The sequence below is a fragment of the Nymphaea colorata genome, chromosome 3 (assembly GCF_008831285.2).
Source record: "Nymphaea colorata isolate Beijing-Zhang1983 chromosome 3, ASM883128v2, whole genome shotgun sequence".
Taxonomy (NCBI): domain Eukaryota; kingdom Viridiplantae; phylum Streptophyta; class Magnoliopsida; order Nymphaeales; family Nymphaeaceae; genus Nymphaea; species Nymphaea colorata.
Genome location: NC_045140.1, coordinates 16,885,480 through 16,905,201, shown reverse-complemented (window position 1 = coordinate 16,905,201; position 19,722 = coordinate 16,885,480). Strand labels below are relative to the sequence as shown.

Sequence of the window (19,722 nt, the reverse complement as noted above, 5' to 3'; positions counted from 1 at the left end):
AGAGTTTCATGGAAAAATTGATGGCTTATTTGTGGTTAGTGAAAAGCGAGGCAGTCATTTGACGTTAGCTCATTAGTTGAGAGCCATTTTGTAAGTTTTTCTTGTATTTTTGACAGTTGGATGACCATGACATATCACCTGGGCTGCTTCTGCCTACCATCTGGGGGATTGTAACCACTACAGTAACAGAACATCGCCACTGCCCACAACACAATCAGCACATAGCTGTGATAAAAAATAAAACTGTTTTTTGTTTCCCCTCTTCTCAAAGGAAAAAACTCGTCAAAAATATTACTGGTGAACAGAGTAATGCCGTTATCCTTCTATTCATTACATTATTTATCCAGTTCACTCATCCTTGTGCTGGAATTTTAACGTGCGCCAAGTGTCTTAACCATATATTGCACGCCAAGCTTCCACACCAACCTTAGCCTTCTCTCGTGTCAAACTTCCACTAATCTTGTCTTTGCATAAGCATAGTCCTCCAGGAGATGCCAAAAACTCGCCCAGCTCATAAAGTGCCTAAAGAAGAAAACACATTGTTACGGAAGACATTAGGATTTTATTATACACCACAGACAGGATTCTGGAAGTGATTAGTGAAAGCATATGTAAGGTATTAAAGTTTAACATCTTGGTTGTCAGGATTTCGTTTTCTAAATTATAGGAGTTGCTTATTTTTATGCTACAGGAAGTGAAATACCACCAAAATATTACAAAATGTGAATACACACCAACAAAAACAAGAAACCAACATAAAATCTGATCCTGTCCCTGCATGCAGCTCAAACGTAACAAAAGAAGTTTCGTATCCACTGCTGCAAAAAGATGGCTGAGCACATAGCTAAAGTGCACCTTGATTGCATGAGAAGCATCACAGAGAGTGTCCATTTAAACATCACACTCAAAATCATACTACTTTCAGGTAGTTCAAGTTGAAAATAACAGAAAACTACAGAAACCTTTAACTTGATTTGAGCATATCTCGAAATTTCTTTTGCATATATAAATCAGTGACAACTTAAAATGACCACAATTTCCCCAAACAAAAATAGATCCTTCATCGCTTAATATGTCAGCTATAGCATTGGATGGTTAGGTACATACAGCTTATTTGCACTCCTACAATCTAATGCAAGATTCTTTATTATAAATGGATTGCTCGTTCAGCGTCATGTGGAGTTTTACCTGATCATTCAGCCTCAGGTTTGCTGCAGGCCATGTCAATCTGGTATCTTTTAATTTGTGGTGTTATTTAGAAGCACATGTAATACTAGCTGCCATTATGTCTACTTGATGCACTGTGAACATTTATAATTGACAGCAAACCAGACCTTTTTACACTAATTGTCCGCAAGGTAGTTTCGTTTTATTTCTTCACATCCAAAAGAACTCTTCCTAGTTTTATCTGCATAGGTGGTCGATTCAGAATTACATAAAGAGGAAGAGCAAGGTACTCATATTTTCTGTCATTGGTTCAAATGATTTTATTGAGTGTTTTACATCAAAGAAATTCCTGAAAAAATAATTTATGCATTTTGAAAGAGAGAAAAATAAAAGAACATAAATGCTATTTTGATTACTTTAGAGTTCAGATCTGCTGCAACTTTATCCCCCATAATCAAAGGCTTCCAAATAAGACTAGCCTAGGCAATTGGTTAACTGCAGTACTCCTAATGTCTGCACCTATTTAACTGCAGATGTGCTCTAATCCACTCACGAACCGAAGAAATTCTTAGTTTCATGCAATTTCTTAGTGCAACTAATTCTCAAGAATAGCTACAAACGACTGTTTATTTTGAGTAATTCTGACTTTTAAGTAAATAGTTGTAATTATGCTAAAATTTCAGAAGAACCTGACGTAGAGAAGAAGATAAAACAGCAAGAAGAATTAAGACATTTATACCTCAACTTCGTGATCAACTGATTTTGAGATCATACTGGTTGCTGCAACTAGAAGAACAACTGGAAATTTCAAGACCGGGACAATTTGCAACAAGCAAGCCAGAGGTTCATTTTGCAATCTGAATGATAGTGGTGGATATTGCATCCCTCTAACCATAATCTGAGTGACATCTGTTGATGGCCCAAATTCAGCAGCGTAGAGAGTAACCTTTCTATTTGCTGCTGAGGGAATTTTATCTACACTGCCAATCCTTGAATCTGCTACAACAATGGGCACTATGATAGAAGGCATATAGCCTGACGTTCCTTTCATGATACATCTCAAAACCTCACTGACAGCACATGCAGCAACTGGAGGCTCATAGTTCTGCAGAAGTAACATCGACACCTGAAAGCAGAGAAGATTCTCTATTATGAAAATGACATGAATTGTTTTTCTTTCATTTGTCGGTGATGGCATCCAAAGTAAATCAGCATCTTTAGCAATGCCTAAGGGAACTTCTTACCGTTCTACATATCATACACAACTACTGCATGCTTAATAATGTCTCGCAGACCATGGCAATGGCCAATTTGGTAATATTTTGGCAACTACCACTGCCTTAAGTCCCTTAACCAAAAGGGGCTAGGCTAACCAGCTTTAGATGAAATTGTTACCAAATTACCAATAAAGAAGTCATTTGGATGGAAAAACCAATACCATAATTGTGAAAATAACCACTATAATTCCTTCAACATAGTCACCTTTTGAAGGTATACCTGTAACTCGAGCTCCTCTAGAGAAGTCACAGCCGTTAATTCTATAATCGTGACGTATCATTCCAAAGGTCCTCTAGGGCCATATGTATGAATAAACTCGTCTATGCAGGAAATTAGGAAATGAAACACTGGCATGCTCCAGCACATTCTGAGATCTTAAAATAACCGAATAACTGAAATACCACGCACATCCTGATCATCGCCATGGGATTATTGTAGAACGAAGAGTTGTACAGAGAAAGGAAAAGAATGCAACATGAGCAATACAAGTTAGGATACTAATGGTAAAGGAACACACCACAGGCGACCCATGAGCATCAATGAAGCTGATTAGATCACCCGATGCATTGGTGCCGCTAATGCCATAGCTCTCCAGCGATAGTTCAAATGATGATTCACTGTTACAATCACCCAAAGAAAATGCACGATAAGCGCTACAACAAGAAAAAATCACAGATTAACGTTTTGAGCAGCAATGATTGCAACGAAAATAAGCAGTCTGAGCCACAATAAGTAAAAGGAAATGCGGAGAAATGTTCTGATCAGCAACAATTGCAGTCAAAATGAATAAAGCTCCACACGATAACTTATGAAATATCACCAGAAGCCATCAATTTCATTGATAGTTCTCGCTCAACCAGAAAAGCGAAAAGCTTGTAAGGGGTGTTTTGGATCGACTCACTATCCCAAAACGAGCAGCAAGATGGAAATCTCATCATAAATGAAGATGTAAGCAGTAAGCGTCGGCAATGGCATATCCCAAATATTCAAGACTTGTAGATAGAGCAGATGCAAAACAATCACACCCTCATGCAAGTCCACACAGGGGGGTTGAACCATTTGAAAGAAACAGAAAGTTATTTTCCCTTTTCTCTTTTTCCCCCTTCAAGCTTTGTACAATTGAAACAAAAAATTCTTCACAACCAGCAACCAAAGGAAGGAAACATGTAGAAGAAAAAGGAAGAGAAACGGTTGGGAAGATTGTGCTGACGTTCTCTGGAGTTGGGACTGAGGGCTTGGCTGGAGGGAGTTTGCTAAAGCGTTCCCGTGGCCTCTCTTGTCCCTGCTGAGGAAGATGACCTTCGGAGCCACCTCCATATCTTCTAATGGCGGATGAGGAGAGAGATACGTGAATGGGTTCGAACTGAACAGAAGGAGCGAAGACTTGCCTTGCCGCCACTTCACATTCACAGATTCGGGGCGAAGAATCACTAGGGTCCTAATAGGGATTAGCAGGGGCCTTCCACTCTCTGAGATACAAAGCCCTATTATTGTTCTACTAAGTTGAAGAATTTATATTAAGTAAGCATATTGTTATCTGAATGGCTTACTTTTCTTTTTGCTTACGACACCTTGGTTTATACTTTTAAGTTTATTTGCAATGGAACACCTTTTACAGGTCCTAATGCATGTTGGGAAATTTTGTGTTTGGGTGGTTGGCATTTAAATCCTTGTCTCTCGACCATCTAATGTACATAAAGTTGAGATTTCTTTTCACATCTCTTTGCTTTTATGTTCTTGTCATAAATGCAATTTATGTTCTTTACAAGAGCATCCCTCCATCAATCTTTGATTTCCACGCATACTCCTTTCGCACACTCTTGAGCACCTTTAGGAGCTATTACCAGGCCGCACGGGCCAAAGAATGTGAACCTATGACACTTACTGAAAAACAGAAGTTTTGGTTTGAATTATCGTGGTCACTGTCATTTTTTTGTGTAACAACTAAAATACTGCCATTCCACATTAGAGGTGGATTTTTGGTCCTTGCCAGCCCCTAAAAGTAAGGATAGAAGAAACCTTTGTTGACATTTGATTGGGTGTCCTCAAAGCTACAACAGAACCATCTTTAGGGAGTTCAAATATGAGACATTTGGTAATAGGAACACTATGTGGGCACATAGCTTCCTCCTGCCAAATTCGATCTCGAGAATCGAGACCAAACCTGGGATTGGTTTGATGGGACATATTAAAAACACACACACAGTGTTAAGTACACATGAGAAAAGTCATTCTCAACCTTCATGAGAACAGCAGTAACAAAGCTTCAAACTCTTGGTTCATATAGGGGTGAAGTTCATGGAAAGGGAAGCTATCATTTAGGTTGTGTTTGTTTTCTTCGCTGATTTGAGATCTGCAGTGATCTTGATTCATAAATTTATCCAATCCAACCTTAAATGTATTGCAATTTCGGACCTCAGATCTAAAGCTATCAAATACACTTATAAAATTTTATAAGTAAACCGCTCTTAGAAATACTTGGAGACCAAGAAAAGTCATTAATTTAACCGACAAGTGCCCTATGGAACAGATGGATGGGTCTAGTTAAAGTATGCAAGTCTATAGAGTTCAAGAAATTAATATATATTATATTATATATCGTATGGACCTAGCAAGATGCTTGCCAATTAAGACAAGTCATAGTGCGGACCCATGGTGACAAAAACATGACGGAATTTGATTGGTCACACGAGTAAGCCATGTGTACTTATTTTTATGAAGCTCGACCATCCATTGTTTTTGGGACCGTTCTTGATTGAGTGTATATAAAGGTAAATCTTTTGAAAGTGGGGCGTTTGGATCATCTAACTCAGTTTTGTAAAAATTTGGTTTTATGAAAATCAAGTTTTTAATGAGTTTTAAAAAACTTGGGGTTGGTTAATGGTACCCAAACACTTTTAAAATCAGGTTTTGAAGGCAAAACCAGGTTTTATCCAAACCCTGGTTTTAGGGTGTCATCTAAGCACCACCTAAAGTATCTTTAGATGTTGTAGCTGAGATCGGTTGACAGCTTATACTCTTATTTATCATAATAAAGAACACAAAGAATGTTCCGCATGCTCTTTAGAAGTTTATGTATAGTTCCCATATATATGACGTTCACAATGCTCTCATATACTATACTATTAACACACATATACTACAAATATTTTTAAGGCAAAGAAAGTATCACTTCTCATCACTAAATGCTGCAGCTCAAAATATACAGGGCAGTATCAGTTCATAGCTTGTCTAATGTGACCAAATTATTTTTTGGAGTGTATTGGAGGAGGCCAGCTTTACCCGCCATCCTAAATCAAATATTTCATGAATTATAGATGACAGAAAGAATGTTGCTAATTGATCAAGTGGCAGAAGTGATGGTATTTTTCGTACCTAAGTTAATGTATAAGCCAGAATCGCTAAATAATTGAAGAGTGCATACACACACACACACTGCGAGAAGAATTATCTGAGCACAGTTCTTGGGGTTGCCCTCAGAGAGCATCTCGGAAAGCAAAGGTATGTCCTCGTGGTAGATGATGTTTGGGGTGATGACGTTCTAAATTATCTGCGCTTGCATTTCCAAATGATGCTTGTGGAAGTAGAATTGTGGTCGCATCTCGCAAAAACAACACTACTTTTGGCATTGAAAACAAAGTAGAAAAGTTTGGTAAAGCCCATCACCTTAAGCACTTGTCCCCAGAAGCTTCAATGGACTTGTTTTGTAGGAAGGCATTTCAAGACGACCCAGCTAGAGTTTGTCCTCCTCATCTGCAAAAATCTTGCGAGGAGTTGGTGGATAGTTGTGGTGGTTTGCCACTTGCTATTGTGACTTTGGGGGTTGTCATGTCCAAGAAAGAGCAGTCGCAGATAGAATGAGCAAGAGTCCACGACCGCCATGGCTCGGAGCTAGGTGACAATCAATCCCTTGACAGAGTTGGAAATATCCTGTCATTGAGCTACGATGAGCTGCCTGTTCATCTTAAAGCATGTTTCTTGTACTGTGGAATATTCCCAAAGAATTATTTGATAAAAGTGAATAGGCTTATCAGACTGTGGGTGCATGAGGGGTTTATTGAAGAAAAGCAGGGTATGACATTGGAAGAGGTGGGGAAGCAATACCTTATGGAGCTTATTAACAGGAGCTTGCTTCAAATTGAAGAGAAAAAATATCAAAGGAAGGGTGAAAACATGCAAAATGCATGATCTTCTGCGTGAATTGGTAGTGCCAATCTCCACTCAACAAGGGTGTTCTAAAATAATGTCTGTAAACAATGGTTGTTCACACAATGGTTCCGATGCTTGTGCAGTGGCTAATGGAAAAATCAGGCGTTTGTCACTCCATGGGGCCACTGATGAATCTCTGAAGACATATTCCAGTGGACAGGCACGACCGTGCATCCGCTCGCTTTTCGTATTTGCTGCTCCCTAAATGTTTAGCATTGCTTATAAGAATTTCATTTTGATGAGAATCTTGGATGTGCAGGGTGCCTCCATTGTAGAGCTGCCAGATGCTTTAGGTGAGTTATTTCATTTGAGGTACCTAAATTTGAGGACCAAACTCAAAGAAGCTTCCAACTTCCCTAAATCAAAACCTTCAAGCAATAGATACAAGAGAAAATCAAATAGAAAGACTGCCAAACATATCAAAAATGAAAAAACTGCGGTCTGTATCTGCGTGTTCTTGTGTTGATTACCCTTTCACCATCAGTCAAATCTCAGGATGTGAAATTCCCAGCCAAGTCTGCACATTCCAAGGCCTGCAAAAACTTTCTGGCATAAATGCTACCAACAAAATCGTCGAATCGATTGGAAACTTGACACAACTTAAAAATCTTGCGATATACAAGGTGAAAGAAGATCAAGGGAAGAAACTCTGTGATTCAATTAAGAAAACGACAAGCCTTTTTTCTCTGGATATATCCTCGATCAGTGAAGATGAGCCTCTACATTTGGAATCCTTGGTGTCATCTCCACCATATCTTGAGGATGTCTGGTTGTTAGGGCACTTGGAGAGGTTGCCTCCATGGATGAAGTTAGGCTTGTACTTCTCCAATTTAGCCCAAAACCCATTCTTCTCTTTGAAATCACCGCCAAATTTGCTGTGGCTCAAACTTTATGACGCCTACGACGGGACAGAACTCCGATGCTACACAAGCATTTTCCTTAAGCTCAAGACTCTGATCATCATGAATCTCGCAAACTTGCGAAGCATTGTTGTGGAGGAAGGAGCCCTGCCAAACCTTCAAACATTGTCAATCTGCGAGTGTCCTGATTTTAGGAGGGTGGGTGAAGGAGTTCGCAGACTGGCCACCCTCAAGCTGCTGAATTTGAATGGTGTGTCTCATGAAATGGTGAATAGCATTGGGAAGGGGGAGAGGGAAAGGTGGTGTCAGTATAATCGTCCAAGATTCGTTCAGAACAGACGATGGAAGATTCTACAAACAGGTTCTGTGAGGATTCTTTAACTGTCTGTGGTGGATCTTAGTTTCATCTTCTGAGAGTTTTTCAAAGAGCATTTCGAGGAGAACCAGATCGCCGTTGTAACAAAGTCTCCCGAAGTTTTGTATTTTCCTGGTATGTCGTTGTATTTCTCTCGCCATTACAAATTTAGGCATGTAATTTACAGATGGAGACTGGAGAGACTGGTAAGAGGAACACTGGACTTTACATAGTGTTAAAATGAAAATTGTTCAAGTTTTTCGAACCTCCCACCCTGCAGGAAACACCGAGGAAATGCAAAACGTTTCGCAAGATTCAGAAACTCCGATAATATAAAGCTAGCGAAAAATTCGAGATATTTTCAGAAATTCTGCCGATATTTTTGTGCCTCGTCTTGCCGCTCTACGTGGAGAACGGATACCCAAATATTGGCGCGTTCGCTTCCGCCTTATCTGCTCTCTTCCTCCCTCCCTCTCTCACTCATATCTTTATCTCTCTGGTATGGTGATGGAGAGTTTGCTAGCGAAAGCACTGATGTCTATCAGCGGCCTTTCATTCCTTCCAAGGTCAGGCTTGCGCTTTGCTTTATTCTTTCTGGTTCGGTTTTTTTCCGTTCTGGTTTTCCCCAAAAATTTTCTATCGAAGACGATTCCTTGCAGAAAAGGAATTTGTCTGTCTCGTGGAAGTTGTATGCTTCTTACCCAGTTTCTTATATGATCTCCCTTTTGGCGGTTGCAAGAGCGTGAATAACCTGAAGTTAAGGGTTGTGGGTATATGTTCTTAATTTGGGAATCTTAATTTTGTTCAAAAGAAAAGAAAAAAAACCAATTATTCAGTTAAAGGAATGGCAGAGCAAATTCTTGCAAATCCTTTTTCCTAGATAATATTATCTTTCTGCATTTTTGCTTCTGCAAATTCTGACCACTGAGAGCGGACTGTCACAATCCAGGCTCATTTGGAGGAAAATGCTTCTTTGTGGATGGGTAGTTGTTTCGCGTAGGTATTGCTTGTTTCAGAATTCATCCCATACACGAAAATTGCAAAAAATGAACAGAGAGCAGTTTGCAATACATGAACAAAGACAGGAGGCAATAAGGTCGGAGATTCAATCACAATCGTGAATCGGTCTGTGAACTTTTGGCGGGAAAAAAAGTTAAACCCAAACCCTAATTTTGGGTTTCACTGTGCTTTTTGGCTACATAGCGCAACAATTTCATTGCTATTCCTTTTTCTTTTTTGGTTAATTCACTAATAATGTGAACATTTGGCAAGGATCTTTGTCTTTCAAAATAATTTGCTTATCGAAATAAACTCTTTGTAATTCTAGTATGCAAATCATACCAGTCGTGCTGTTCTTTTGCTCAGACTTGGGGCTTCGGAGGATGCTAGGGTTGGAAATACTCTTGCTAAGGAGTTGAGTAGTCAAATTCCTATGAAAATTAGCTGTAGAGTGCCGAAGAGGATTTTTCTTCTGGGATCAGTTGGATTAAGTTCTGCACTATTATATAAGTGCTCCACCATTGCTGAGCCGTTGGCAGAGATGGCAGATACTGAGACAATCCGGTTAGCCATTAGCTTTTCAATTCTGTGAATGTTTTCCCTGCTATAATTGAATTTCAAGATTTGAACTCACTAATACGAGCAGGTGCTATCAGTTTCTTTTTTTATTTGTTCTACCGCTAGCTATCATAATCTCCTCTTTTATCTATCAACTTTGTTTTTTGAAGTCTCCAGGCCAAGAAAAATGACCAGCGGAGTTAAATTTCTAGGTAAGATCAGCATTTACATAATCATGTTTCCTCGTTATCTATGGCCTGTGAAGACTGATACATACTTCTTCATTATGGTAGCACTTTTATTACAGTTGTCGTTGAGGATTTCTGTTTTGCTGCTGGATCATTTTGACTGGTCGGGCTACAATCGATTAGGCAGATGATTTCTTAGGAAGTTAATCTGCAAAGATGCTAATGTTCTGCATGTTATTTGCGCACCTTTCATTATACTCTTAAAGTTATGTGTCTTCCTATAATAGTTGGCATTCTGATTGTATTATTATTTATCATGTAAGACATGATCGAAGGAATGGGACCTGAAGCTCATGAAGGGGATTTGGTCAAGGTTAATTATGTTTGCCGGCGTTCAAATGGATATTTTGTACATAGGTGGTCAACTCAATCAGCTGTTATTTTATTATATTATTCACCATTTCAAAGGGTATTCTTTGAGGCTCTCTCGTATAACTGTGACGGACTCTTTTGCATTTTATAACTAATGCAGCACCGTAGATCAATTTACTGGTGAAAGCAATCCGATAATACTTCCTTTAGATGATAAGGTAGGTTAGTACTTTCTGGTTTCAACTTCTTTTTATAGTGCTAAAGTTAATTTTCTCTTTGTAATTTAAAGTAGCCAAATAATTAAAAGAAAAAAAAAAAACATACGGTTTATGGGAAATTAGATTCCAATTTCTGTCTCATAAGTGTAGAACTGCAAGTTGTCCGTGTGTTTCTGCAATTTTTTTTACTCACCGTTACATGAGTAAAAGAATTTTCCATGTATCGTTTTTAGCTCTTTAATCAATTTCGAGTAATTGTGGAGGTTCCCTTGCTTTTTTTTTTTTTTTTCTGTTTCAGATTATTAAGGGCTTGAAGGAGATTCTAGTTGGCATGAAGGTTGGAGGTACACTTTATATTTCTCACCCTGTGGTTTTTCTTGTTCAAATGAATTATGTGCTTTAATCTTCTAGCCTCGTGCCTTCTTTATTTTCAATTCACATGTTTCTTGTTTGTTGGTGTTGGCTAGTCATGTTTTGCAACTCCATATCTGGATAGATCAGTCATCAAAATGTGACAATCACTTATGAAAACAAGTCCAGGGCAGTGGGCATGCTACACTCTGTTTACAGGATATGCAGTTCAGTAGTTCACGAGCGTTTATTTCCTATTTCCTGGGGCTTGCATAATAATTTAAGCTGCATCATCTTTTGTCTTCTTTTGCGGTATGAGATACTAAGTTATGGAACCTTCGTGGCATTTATCGGTGCAGGGAAGAGGAGAGCAGTGATACCACCTAATGTTGGATATACAAATGAAAACTTGCAACCAATACCGGATGAGGTGATTCTTTTTCCTTTTGCCTCTCTTTTTGGTATAGTTACTTTGAAAGCGCAATGGGGTAACTTGTCTAGAACTTCACTGGCAAAAGGAAAGACCTTGAAAGCTTGAATTTTTAAAATTAACCTTGATATTCTCTATAGAAAGCTTTGGAATTTTTACTGCTGTTAGTGAAAGGCACTAAGGTGAAGAGCCTGAATCATGCGCCAGCCCTGCCACATTGTTTCCCAACTTAAGCTTTGCATAGTGTTGTTCCTGTAACACCCAATAACGCATGGTAGTCGGCACTCCCTCCCTCCTTCTCTCATGCACATGTGCTAAGTCATGTGTGCACAGGCACATGTAAACTAGACATATTTACACATACCAGTTTGATGGAGTTAGTATGCCTTGTTTACCTCGAGAGGCCGTCGGCTTATTCTGCTTTTTGGTATTACTGGTTTGATCTGTGTATTACATTATTCTGATAGTTGACTAGTTGTAGTTTTAGAGTCTTGAACGACCCTGTCTGACTTTTGATCTTGACAACTTGGCATTTAAAAAGAATAGATACTAGTCAGAGTCGGACTGACTGATCATGCCGGTTGAATTGTTTTTCTTCTTCCTGATAGGATTTAGTTTTCCTTATTTTAAAAATGGACTGTTCTGAATAATATATGATTGGGTAAGCAGTAGACATATTATGGTCTTCGGCTGATATGTTCTCCGTTTTTATTTATTTGTTTTTCTAAATTATTCATTTCTTAGAATTTGTCTCCAGTTTTCTTTGTTGCTTTTCTGGATTATATAATTCACACGCTCTGGTAACTTCTGGTCAATCTTCTCGCCTTGAGCAGTTTGGGCATCGAAGGAGAATTCTTTCACATTCGAATGAGCCGCTCGTGTTCGAAGTTCAACTCTTGAAAATTCTGTAAACTTTGGCCTGGCGTATACATCTACAATTTCTTTGTATATTCCTTTTGACCTGACCAACTGTAAGATTTAAATCCTTATTGAAGGCCATGTGATTTTTCTTTTGTTTTAAAAATTCTTCAACCTCTTGTCGATCGCATTGAGGCTGATTTCGTACTGGGATATACATCTATGGTTTATTTTGTGGATTCCTTTTGGCCTAGTAAACTGTAAAACTTAAATCGTTATTGAAAGCCATGTGATTTATTACTGTTAGAAAATATTCAACCTGTTCAATCAATGGCATTAAGCCTGATTTTGGTTTCTCGTGGATATGTATAGCTCCTTTCACGCTTAAAATTCAGAATTTCTGTTACTCCCGGATATTGCTCCATGGGATGGTATATAAGTCATGTTCTAGTTGCCAAACAACTCCCAATGGGCATATGATTGTGATTTTATAAGAAAACGTGATATTTTCTAACTCGTGATTCTTAAATCAGACATAGGTATGTCAATGATTTGGACGGAGCGATCCCTGATTTTAAAAGAAAATTTAATTATCGCTAAACGAGGATGCAACTATGATCTAGAACCGCTCTTCCCTTTCAATGAATCTGGTGGATGTTGAAATTTCGATATATATGAATCCCTGATTATACGTTGAATTTTGCCAGGGGCATTCCCTGAGCTTTACGGGTGGCATCGGTGCCACACTTCGGCGCCAACACAGCCGTCAGTTCTTATGGAAATCGACTATGGTTCAGTTTACTAATATCATATTCTGGGACGGACCCCTATAAGTCTATCATCCGTTTAGCTTAAGAAAACCGAATAACTATCGTTTCTATAAAAATAAACACTGTATGTAAAGTTTTGAAAAGCCTTTAGCACTAGTAACAACAAATTGTTACTATTCTCAAAAGTTGAGGCACATTCACTAAACTTTGTAACATAATGTTTTATAAATCTGCATCAAATTTTGGAATAGATTCATTGTACAATAACAATCCGTTATGAATGCCAAACAATCCCATGATACTATATGTGATACGTAAAAAGGAGTATCACTTTCATAATATATAATAACGTTGAAAATATAATGAACAGATATGACAGATTGTAGAGGAATATTTGGTAACAAGAATAATGTGTTTTTTTTAAAGTATATTTAATGAAGGCACATTTATAAAACACTGTTATGCAAAAAGTATAGTATTTTTATTACCAAATTCGCCCTAAAAAATTAGCAGTGGGATAAATCTACTTGCACAAGTAAGTCACGAGGACAACAGAGGTACGAGTGACCGACTCTAGAAGGTGTTTGGAAAGAACTATAGAAATTCCAGTATTTGAGTAAATGGAAATTGATCAAACAGACGGGGAATCAAAACTCCGGGATCGGTCCTTAAATCAAAATTCCGTACCACGAAGGGTCTTCCTCTTTTTCTCCCGCGAAGTGCCTTCTTCCGCATCTTCCATTGTTCTCCCGCGGATTGCCTTCTCTTGCAGCTTCCATTTTTCTGCCTTTTGCATCGCCGTCATCCTTTCGCGGCTTCTTCTTCGTCCAGTCCTCCCCGTGAAGGGTCTTCACCTTTTTCACTGACAAGTCGCGTCTTCCCCCTACAGCTTCCACCCGCAGCTTCCCTCGCCGTCACCCATTCGCAGAGAGGTATACCACTCTCTCTCTCTCGCGCGCGCTCGCGCGCTACGTCGGCCATGGCCGACCCAGGGAGGCCCTCCTGACTGGAGCCCCTTTCTTTGTCTTTCTATTCTTCTTTTTTTTTTCCCCCACAATCTCTCTCGTTCTCTCTCTTTTCCACCGATGCTGGAGGCGCTGCGTCGGCTATGGCTGCCCCACCTTGCAAAAAAGTTTGGACCCTTCCAGGGCTACCATGCCGGACGCGAACGGGGGAATTGTATATACACTTTTTTTTTTTTTTGTAGTCGTGCTTCATCTGTAGACTGTTTCTATTGCGTCGTATATGCTGTGTTGGTCGTTCTGCTTTAGCTGCATTTATATATACTGTGTTGTTTTCATAACCTTCTTCTTGTAGATCGATGCACAAAACAGAACAACGTCTCTAAAATATGCTGAATTATATATACGGTGTTGATCATTCTGCCTCTGTTGTGTATACTGTATAAATGATGCCTTTGATAAATCTGTTGTGTTTCTTCTCAATAAGCATGTGAGAAGTATCAGTAGTATCAGTAAGAAAACAAATGACAAGATAGCACTTGATCATCCATGTCTGGGTACTGGTTACAGAGAACAGTATGCATGTCGCATTTGTCTGAGTGGTTTCCATATGATCGACAATAATTTTTCGGCCATGAGCAATCAGTTGAAAAACTGCTAAATACATTCTCAGGGTCATGCAAATCTTGTCTTTGGTACTTTATGTGTAAGGGTAAGGTAATCAACAATGCAGTCCTTGGAGTTTTCTGTTACTGGCTTTCAAAGCCATGTAAATCTGCGGTTTCCTAATCTTTCTCTCTTTTTCTTTGTAACAATTGGAAATTTGGAACAATGTATTCTCAGCATCATGTAAATCTTGTGTTTGGTACTTATGTGTAAGACAGTAAAAGTACTCAAGTCTCAGTCAACAATATAGTCCTTGGAGTTCACTGTTAAGTGTTAATGGCTTTCAAATCCATGTAGTCTGCTGTTTTCTTAATCCCCGTCTCTTTTTCTTTCTCAGTTCTAACAATTGGAACAGTGTAATGCATCAGTTTGCTGCTTGCTGGTGTATGTTTATTGTTGATACCTTAGTAGCTCATGGTGCCTCCATGACAGAATATTGTGCATCTATTGGAGTTCAATGTGTTTAAAATGCATTTTTGTTAAAGGTCCTTGCGTTGTAGTATTTCCTACCTGAAATTTATCACACAGCAACACCGAATGGTCGTAATGGCAATTTTGCAATCCTTTACTTCTGTATAGTGAGTCTCCAGTAACGAATTTCACCCATTCTACTTTTCGATAATGACCTCTAGATATATTGCCTGCATTGGAGAACAGATCTGATGCATGTACTAGACATTTGATATCTTCAAATAGCTGTAGCAGTTAATCATTAATGACTCTCTTTTTGTGTGCGTGTGAGAGTGAGACAATTGTTTGAATTATCATCCCTGTTTTTTTTTTTTTCCTATTGGATCTTTGAATTGCTCAGTGGAGTTATGGGTTTATGCAAGAAGTCTGCAGAGTTTCAAATGAATCCACTGGCTGCATAATTCTGGGTAACTAATTCCCTTTTCATCAAACAGGTCTTTTTCAATTCTGGAATCAAAATTTTAGGCTATCAAACATAAAGAAACTGGAACTGGAATTTTAATTCCAATTCCAGTTTGAGGTGGAATTTTGATTCTGGAATTGTTGAGTGTCCTGAGTCTTCAGTAGCCTTTCAACAATGGCGGAGAAGGCAGGAAAAGCACTACCCAAGTACCGGACGGATCCTTCCTCAACCGGAAAAGCAGTGCCCAAGAGACACATGGACTCTGGTGACTCTCCCTCTTTCTCTTTTATTTGTTTCTTCCGTGTAATTGCATGGTTGGTTTGATCGTTGTTTTCTTAAATGGTAGGAAATGAATTGTGGTTCTCGTGAATGCCAGAAGTTTTTCTTGTAACGCAATCAATTTTGTATTAGTTTTCAAGATTCATTTTTGAACTAATGTTGATAAAGTGGTTGATTGTGCTGTTTCAGTGCAAATGTAGGAAGGAGTTGGTTATGTATTTTATGATCGGCATGATTTGAATGTGTTTTATCTGCTTATGAGTAAGAATTTGACGATCGTCTGGACATTTATTAATTGGGCATATTCAACATTGTATAGAATGAGAATATTCTTGAGAAACTGGTTGCTCAGACATGCACAGGGCACATCCTGCTTGGGCAAATGGAAATTCAGCTGTTTCTTTTCCGAGTTAGTAAAAACTTCAAAATATTGGGAGTAATATATCAAACTAGAGAATAATAGGATTTATCTTCTACCTTCAGGAGAAAAAGGAAATATAATGACGTGAGTAGATGTCTAATTGTTTGGCAACAAGATATAATTATAAACAATGTGAATGTAGTTATCCATATGGCAGATTTTTTTACCTATGCAGGTGGCATCTGGTCTTGCGATTCTTGATAGTGTGATCCTACTAATTTTGTGGATCTTGCATATGATATCTATGCAATTTGATTGACTACTAGTAAGTTTTGAATGATGATTATTCTCAGGGAATCCTTTCACATGCTTCTGGAGTACTTGGGTAACTTGTCTTGGTAATGTAGTTTGATCATGATCTAAGCCAACATATTTTCACCTGCAACTTTTCAAAGGTTGTTAGGCTATTATTGGGGGATAGTATTTATCAAGGAAATGGCAAAATCTGGATTTTGACTTGATCATTTGAGAAAGTTATCTCAGACATCTTCATCATAGTTATCTCAGACATCTTCATCATCATTGACATATAAAGCACAAAATTTGAAACTTTTTGGCGCGCCAAATCAGCTGCATTGACATGATGCTGGTGCGGATTCATTGTCGGTATGTCACCTGACTTGGTCAATGCGAGTCAGGTGTTACTGACTGCATCCTTTTTTGTCTCTGGCTCTTAGTTTTTCTTTCTCTCCCTTTTTTCGTTTTTCCTTCCGCCTTTTTGTATTTCCCTTTTCTTATTCTTTTTTCTCTCGCATTCAACCTCTTCTTAAAAGAAAGACTGCCTTTCTCATTTTTCCCTCCACTTTCCTTTTGTTTTTCCCTCTTTGTTTTTCCTTTTTCCTTTTCCTTAAAGGAAAACTGCTATTTTCCTTATCTAGTCCTCCTTAAAAGGTGACGCAGTGGGGATGAGGACTGCTTCTCTAACCCACGGTCAATACCTAAATTGAACTAAGGAAATCAAAGAGAATATGAAAAGGACACGTCTTTATATAGCCTAAAGCGGATCCCTGGATCTGGATCCAAACAAAATAACAATAATAAAAATCCAGACACTTTTATTACTCCACCTGCATCAAAATGACACGGCCTCAAGGGTGCCTTGTTGCCCTTTTAAGAAGGACGAGGCCTGTCCTGTCATCCTTTTTCATCCTTCTTAGAGAAAAGGACAACAGAGGGTCGTCCTTCTCTCTCTCTATATATATATATATACACACACACACACACACATACATATATAAATGAAAATTTCCAGGTATTTATCTTCCTTTCCTCTTTTATGATTTGGATGGCTGGAGCATTGATAAGTTTTTTTCATGTTCGTTCCAAAGGAAAGGTAACTGCTTCACAAAGAAGGAATGGAGCAGAATATCCTGATCCTCCAATCTCTTCAGGTTGGTCATTTTGCCCAGAAATATTCAATTTGATTTGTAGTTCTGCACTAGGCTACTAGCTTTATTCTAAAGTTTAGATTACACATATTTCCAAATCTGGGTTATGTGTCACATGTAAATTTGTAATGGATGGTGCAACCAAATGTAGGAAAATCAGGCAAAGGTGAAAATCTGTATAAAACAGGTGAGGCTGGTAAGAGCACGCCTGCAAAGCAGCAAACAGCAAGACCTGAAGATGGAAGAATAGAAGATGGTAAGTTCCTATTTTCTTATTGTTATTTTTTTAACCCGTTTATATGACATTTTTGTTGATGTTGTGGACACTTAAAATTTCCATTAAGATCCAATTTTGAATTGTCAACTTGGATGCTACCTCGAGTCCTCATAATTCTATAGTTTTGACGACCTTTGAAGCTTTCAGAGAAATGGCACTTAAATTAAATAACTGATAGTAATAATGAAAATAACTAACAGTTTTAGAGAAGTTTTATGTCAAATAAGGAGGAACCGTAAGAACAGTTCAGATTATGTGAATCAAACTACTGGTGCTTTCTGCCAATGTTGAGCCTGGAGATTGTCTGGGAGTAACTTAGATTCCGTGAACTTATCCTTGCTAAAATTTGATATTTCCATTGTTTTTAGTTGTTATTATAATAAATAGTCTCCTATGTAATTGCCATACACCATGGTTAGATTATAGTACATTTATTTATAAGTGGGTGCTAATTACAACTTTTTAGTAATATGTATCTGTAGATCAAATTTGGATTTGGAGTTCAGGAATGCATCATGAGGAAACCAATTTTATGTTCTTGGATTTGTAAAGTGTGCTCTGACCTGGTGGCTCCACAGAAATTCCAAAGAATGCTAAATGTCTGATGGACTGTGAAGCTGCTATTAAGCTGGGTGATATTCAAGAGCAGCTGCAAGCACTGGCCAATGACCCAACAGTGAAGATACCAAAGTAAGTACCTTGGGCCACTGAATTTAGTTCACCCTATTTCTTCTTGTGTTAGCAGGATCGCTATGTACACAGCGACCCACCAGTGACCATTCACACATCTTAGGATCTTTCTTTCTGCAGATCATTTGATCAAGGCTTGGTGTATGCGAAGAGTTCCACCCACTACTCGAAGCCAGATTCTGTGAAGCAAGTTCGAGAGTATCCTTCAGATGTTGCTAAGTTCTAAACTTTGATCTATGTTAGCTAGTGTTACACAGAGCAACTAGAACTAATAGCTAGATCCTTAACTTTGTTGTCAGAGTGCTCAGCAGTTACAAGCTCTCTGATGTGGAGGTTAGGATCATTTTTTTTTCTTTTTGTACTTAATTTTCATTTTTTATGGTTTATTAGAAGAAGCATGCTATATTGCTGCAGATATGTTTGATTGGAAACACATGTCCCGAAACAGTGGATGAGGTTTATTCTCTTGTACCATCTGTGAAGGTATGTTCTGCAACCTGCATCTAGTTGGCATACTGCATGTGCATTTGCGTGTTGCTTCAGTGCATTCCAGTTTAAGGGGCTGATATGCAAAAGCTGAACTTTGACGTATTGACTTCTTATTCCCCCTTATCCCAACAATTTTCTTCCCTTGGCTTATTACTTTTATTTTGTTTTTGTGGGAGGTGTGTTTGAACTATATACAAAATCACTGGTGAGAATTTTGTTGCTGCAAGCTTGCTTGCCCTAAGCCTTAGCCAAGGAAGGACTGAGTAAAAGAAGATTTAATCTTTTGCATCAAATTAAAGCGACCTTTTTGTGGTGTCAAATTTGTATGATTAAGATCTCCAAAACCCTTTTGTGCACTGTTGGAAAAATGCTGCCCCAAGTCTCTTGTTTTTCTTTTTGTTAGACTACAGAATTGAAAAAGTTCTTTCTAAATGAACTGGAATGGTATGAAATGTTGGGGATCTTTCTTACACATAAAGCAAAATGATTGAATGCACATTTGACATATCGCTGTCTTTTGTAGTACTTTGCTTGTTTCTTCATCGAGGTGCTCATTCCTGCACTGGAATGTTTGACGCTTTTGAGAAACCAGTGCTACTCTGTCCAACCATTGTTTCATTGCTTTGTCAGGGGAAAGCACTGATGAAAGAAGAAACCATAAAGGACATGCTTGCTACTTTAGCCAAACTTAAAGATGCAAAGTAGGCAGCTGTTCTTGCTGCATGTCCAGATGGGTAATGAAAAGACTTCTACTCATGTTAATTCGTACTCTTCGATCCCCTTTTCTGTTTTGTTCTTTCATTTTATGTGGAGCTGAAAAGTGGGACCTAATTTTACTTTTGTAAGGCATGGGTCGTGGTCCCTTTGCTGATACAGGCTCTGAATTTCCATTTGTATATATTGGGTGATAAGTCTGCCTCTTGTCTAAAATGTATTGGGCATTGCCCTCTTTAATTTTGTGATTTTCATTCTCATTAATCTTTAAGCTTTCAACGGGGTAAGATAACATGCAGGGTGATAGAAATCTAGCACCAATATCTGTAACCAGAAAACAGCACTTACG

General features: G+C 38.4%; 3 protein-coding genes across 4 annotated transcripts; 2 read left to right on the top strand and 1 right to left on the bottom strand.

Annotated features, from left to right (window-relative positions):
* Window positions 1-200: 200 nt before the first annotated feature.
* Window positions 201-3,922, bottom strand: LOC116250860 (uncharacterized). Its single transcript, XM_031624829.2, has 4 exons — window positions 3,656-3,922; window positions 2,963-3,062; window positions 1,907-2,293; window positions 201-522 (listed from the first exon to the last, which is right to left on the bottom strand). The coding sequence occupies exons 1-4, from the start codon at window positions 3,760-3,762 to the stop codon at window positions 391-393; spliced, it is 726 nt and encodes a 241-aa protein (XP_031480689.1). The 5' UTR covers window positions 3,763-3,922; the 3' UTR covers window positions 201-390.
* Window positions 3,923-8,245: 4,323 nt separating this feature from the next.
* LOC116249551 (peptidyl-prolyl cis-trans isomerase FKBP16-1, chloroplastic) lies at window positions 8,246-12,154 on the top strand. 2 transcript variants are annotated; one of them, XR_004171216.2, is made up of 9 exons: window positions 8,246-8,435; window positions 9,235-9,432; window positions 9,604-9,638; window positions 9,938-10,031; window positions 10,147-10,204; window positions 10,503-10,548; window positions 10,672-10,782; window positions 10,915-10,985; window positions 11,819-11,881. XR_004171216.2 is itself a non-coding variant. In XM_031622675.2 (8 exons), exons 1-8 carry the CDS (start codon window positions 8,371-8,373, stop codon window positions 11,894-11,896), a joined length of 645 nt encoding a protein of 214 aa, XP_031478535.1. In that variant the 5' UTR covers window positions 8,246-8,370; the 3' UTR covers window positions 11,897-12,154. The 2 variants fall into 2 exon arrangements, 1 of the variants encoding a protein (XP_031478535.1); XM_031622675.2 differs by lacking the exon at window positions 10,672-10,782 and having other exon boundaries at window positions 11,819-12,154.
* Window positions 12,155-13,237: 1,083 nt separating this feature from the next.
* Window positions 13,238-19,631, top strand: LOC116251661 (DNA-directed RNA polymerase II subunit 4-like). The gene is made up of 9 exons (XM_031626046.2): window positions 13,238-13,545; window positions 15,147-15,380; window positions 17,144-17,206; window positions 17,355-17,459; window positions 18,059-18,170; window positions 18,291-18,368; window positions 18,470-18,503; window positions 18,585-18,653; window positions 19,290-19,631. The coding sequence occupies exons 2-9, from the start codon at window positions 15,290-15,292 to the stop codon at window positions 19,362-19,364; spliced, it is 627 nt and encodes a 208-aa protein (XP_031481906.1). The 5' UTR covers window positions 13,238-13,545; window positions 15,147-15,289; the 3' UTR covers window positions 19,365-19,631.
* The last annotated feature ends 91 nt before the right edge of the window (window positions 19,632-19,722 follow it).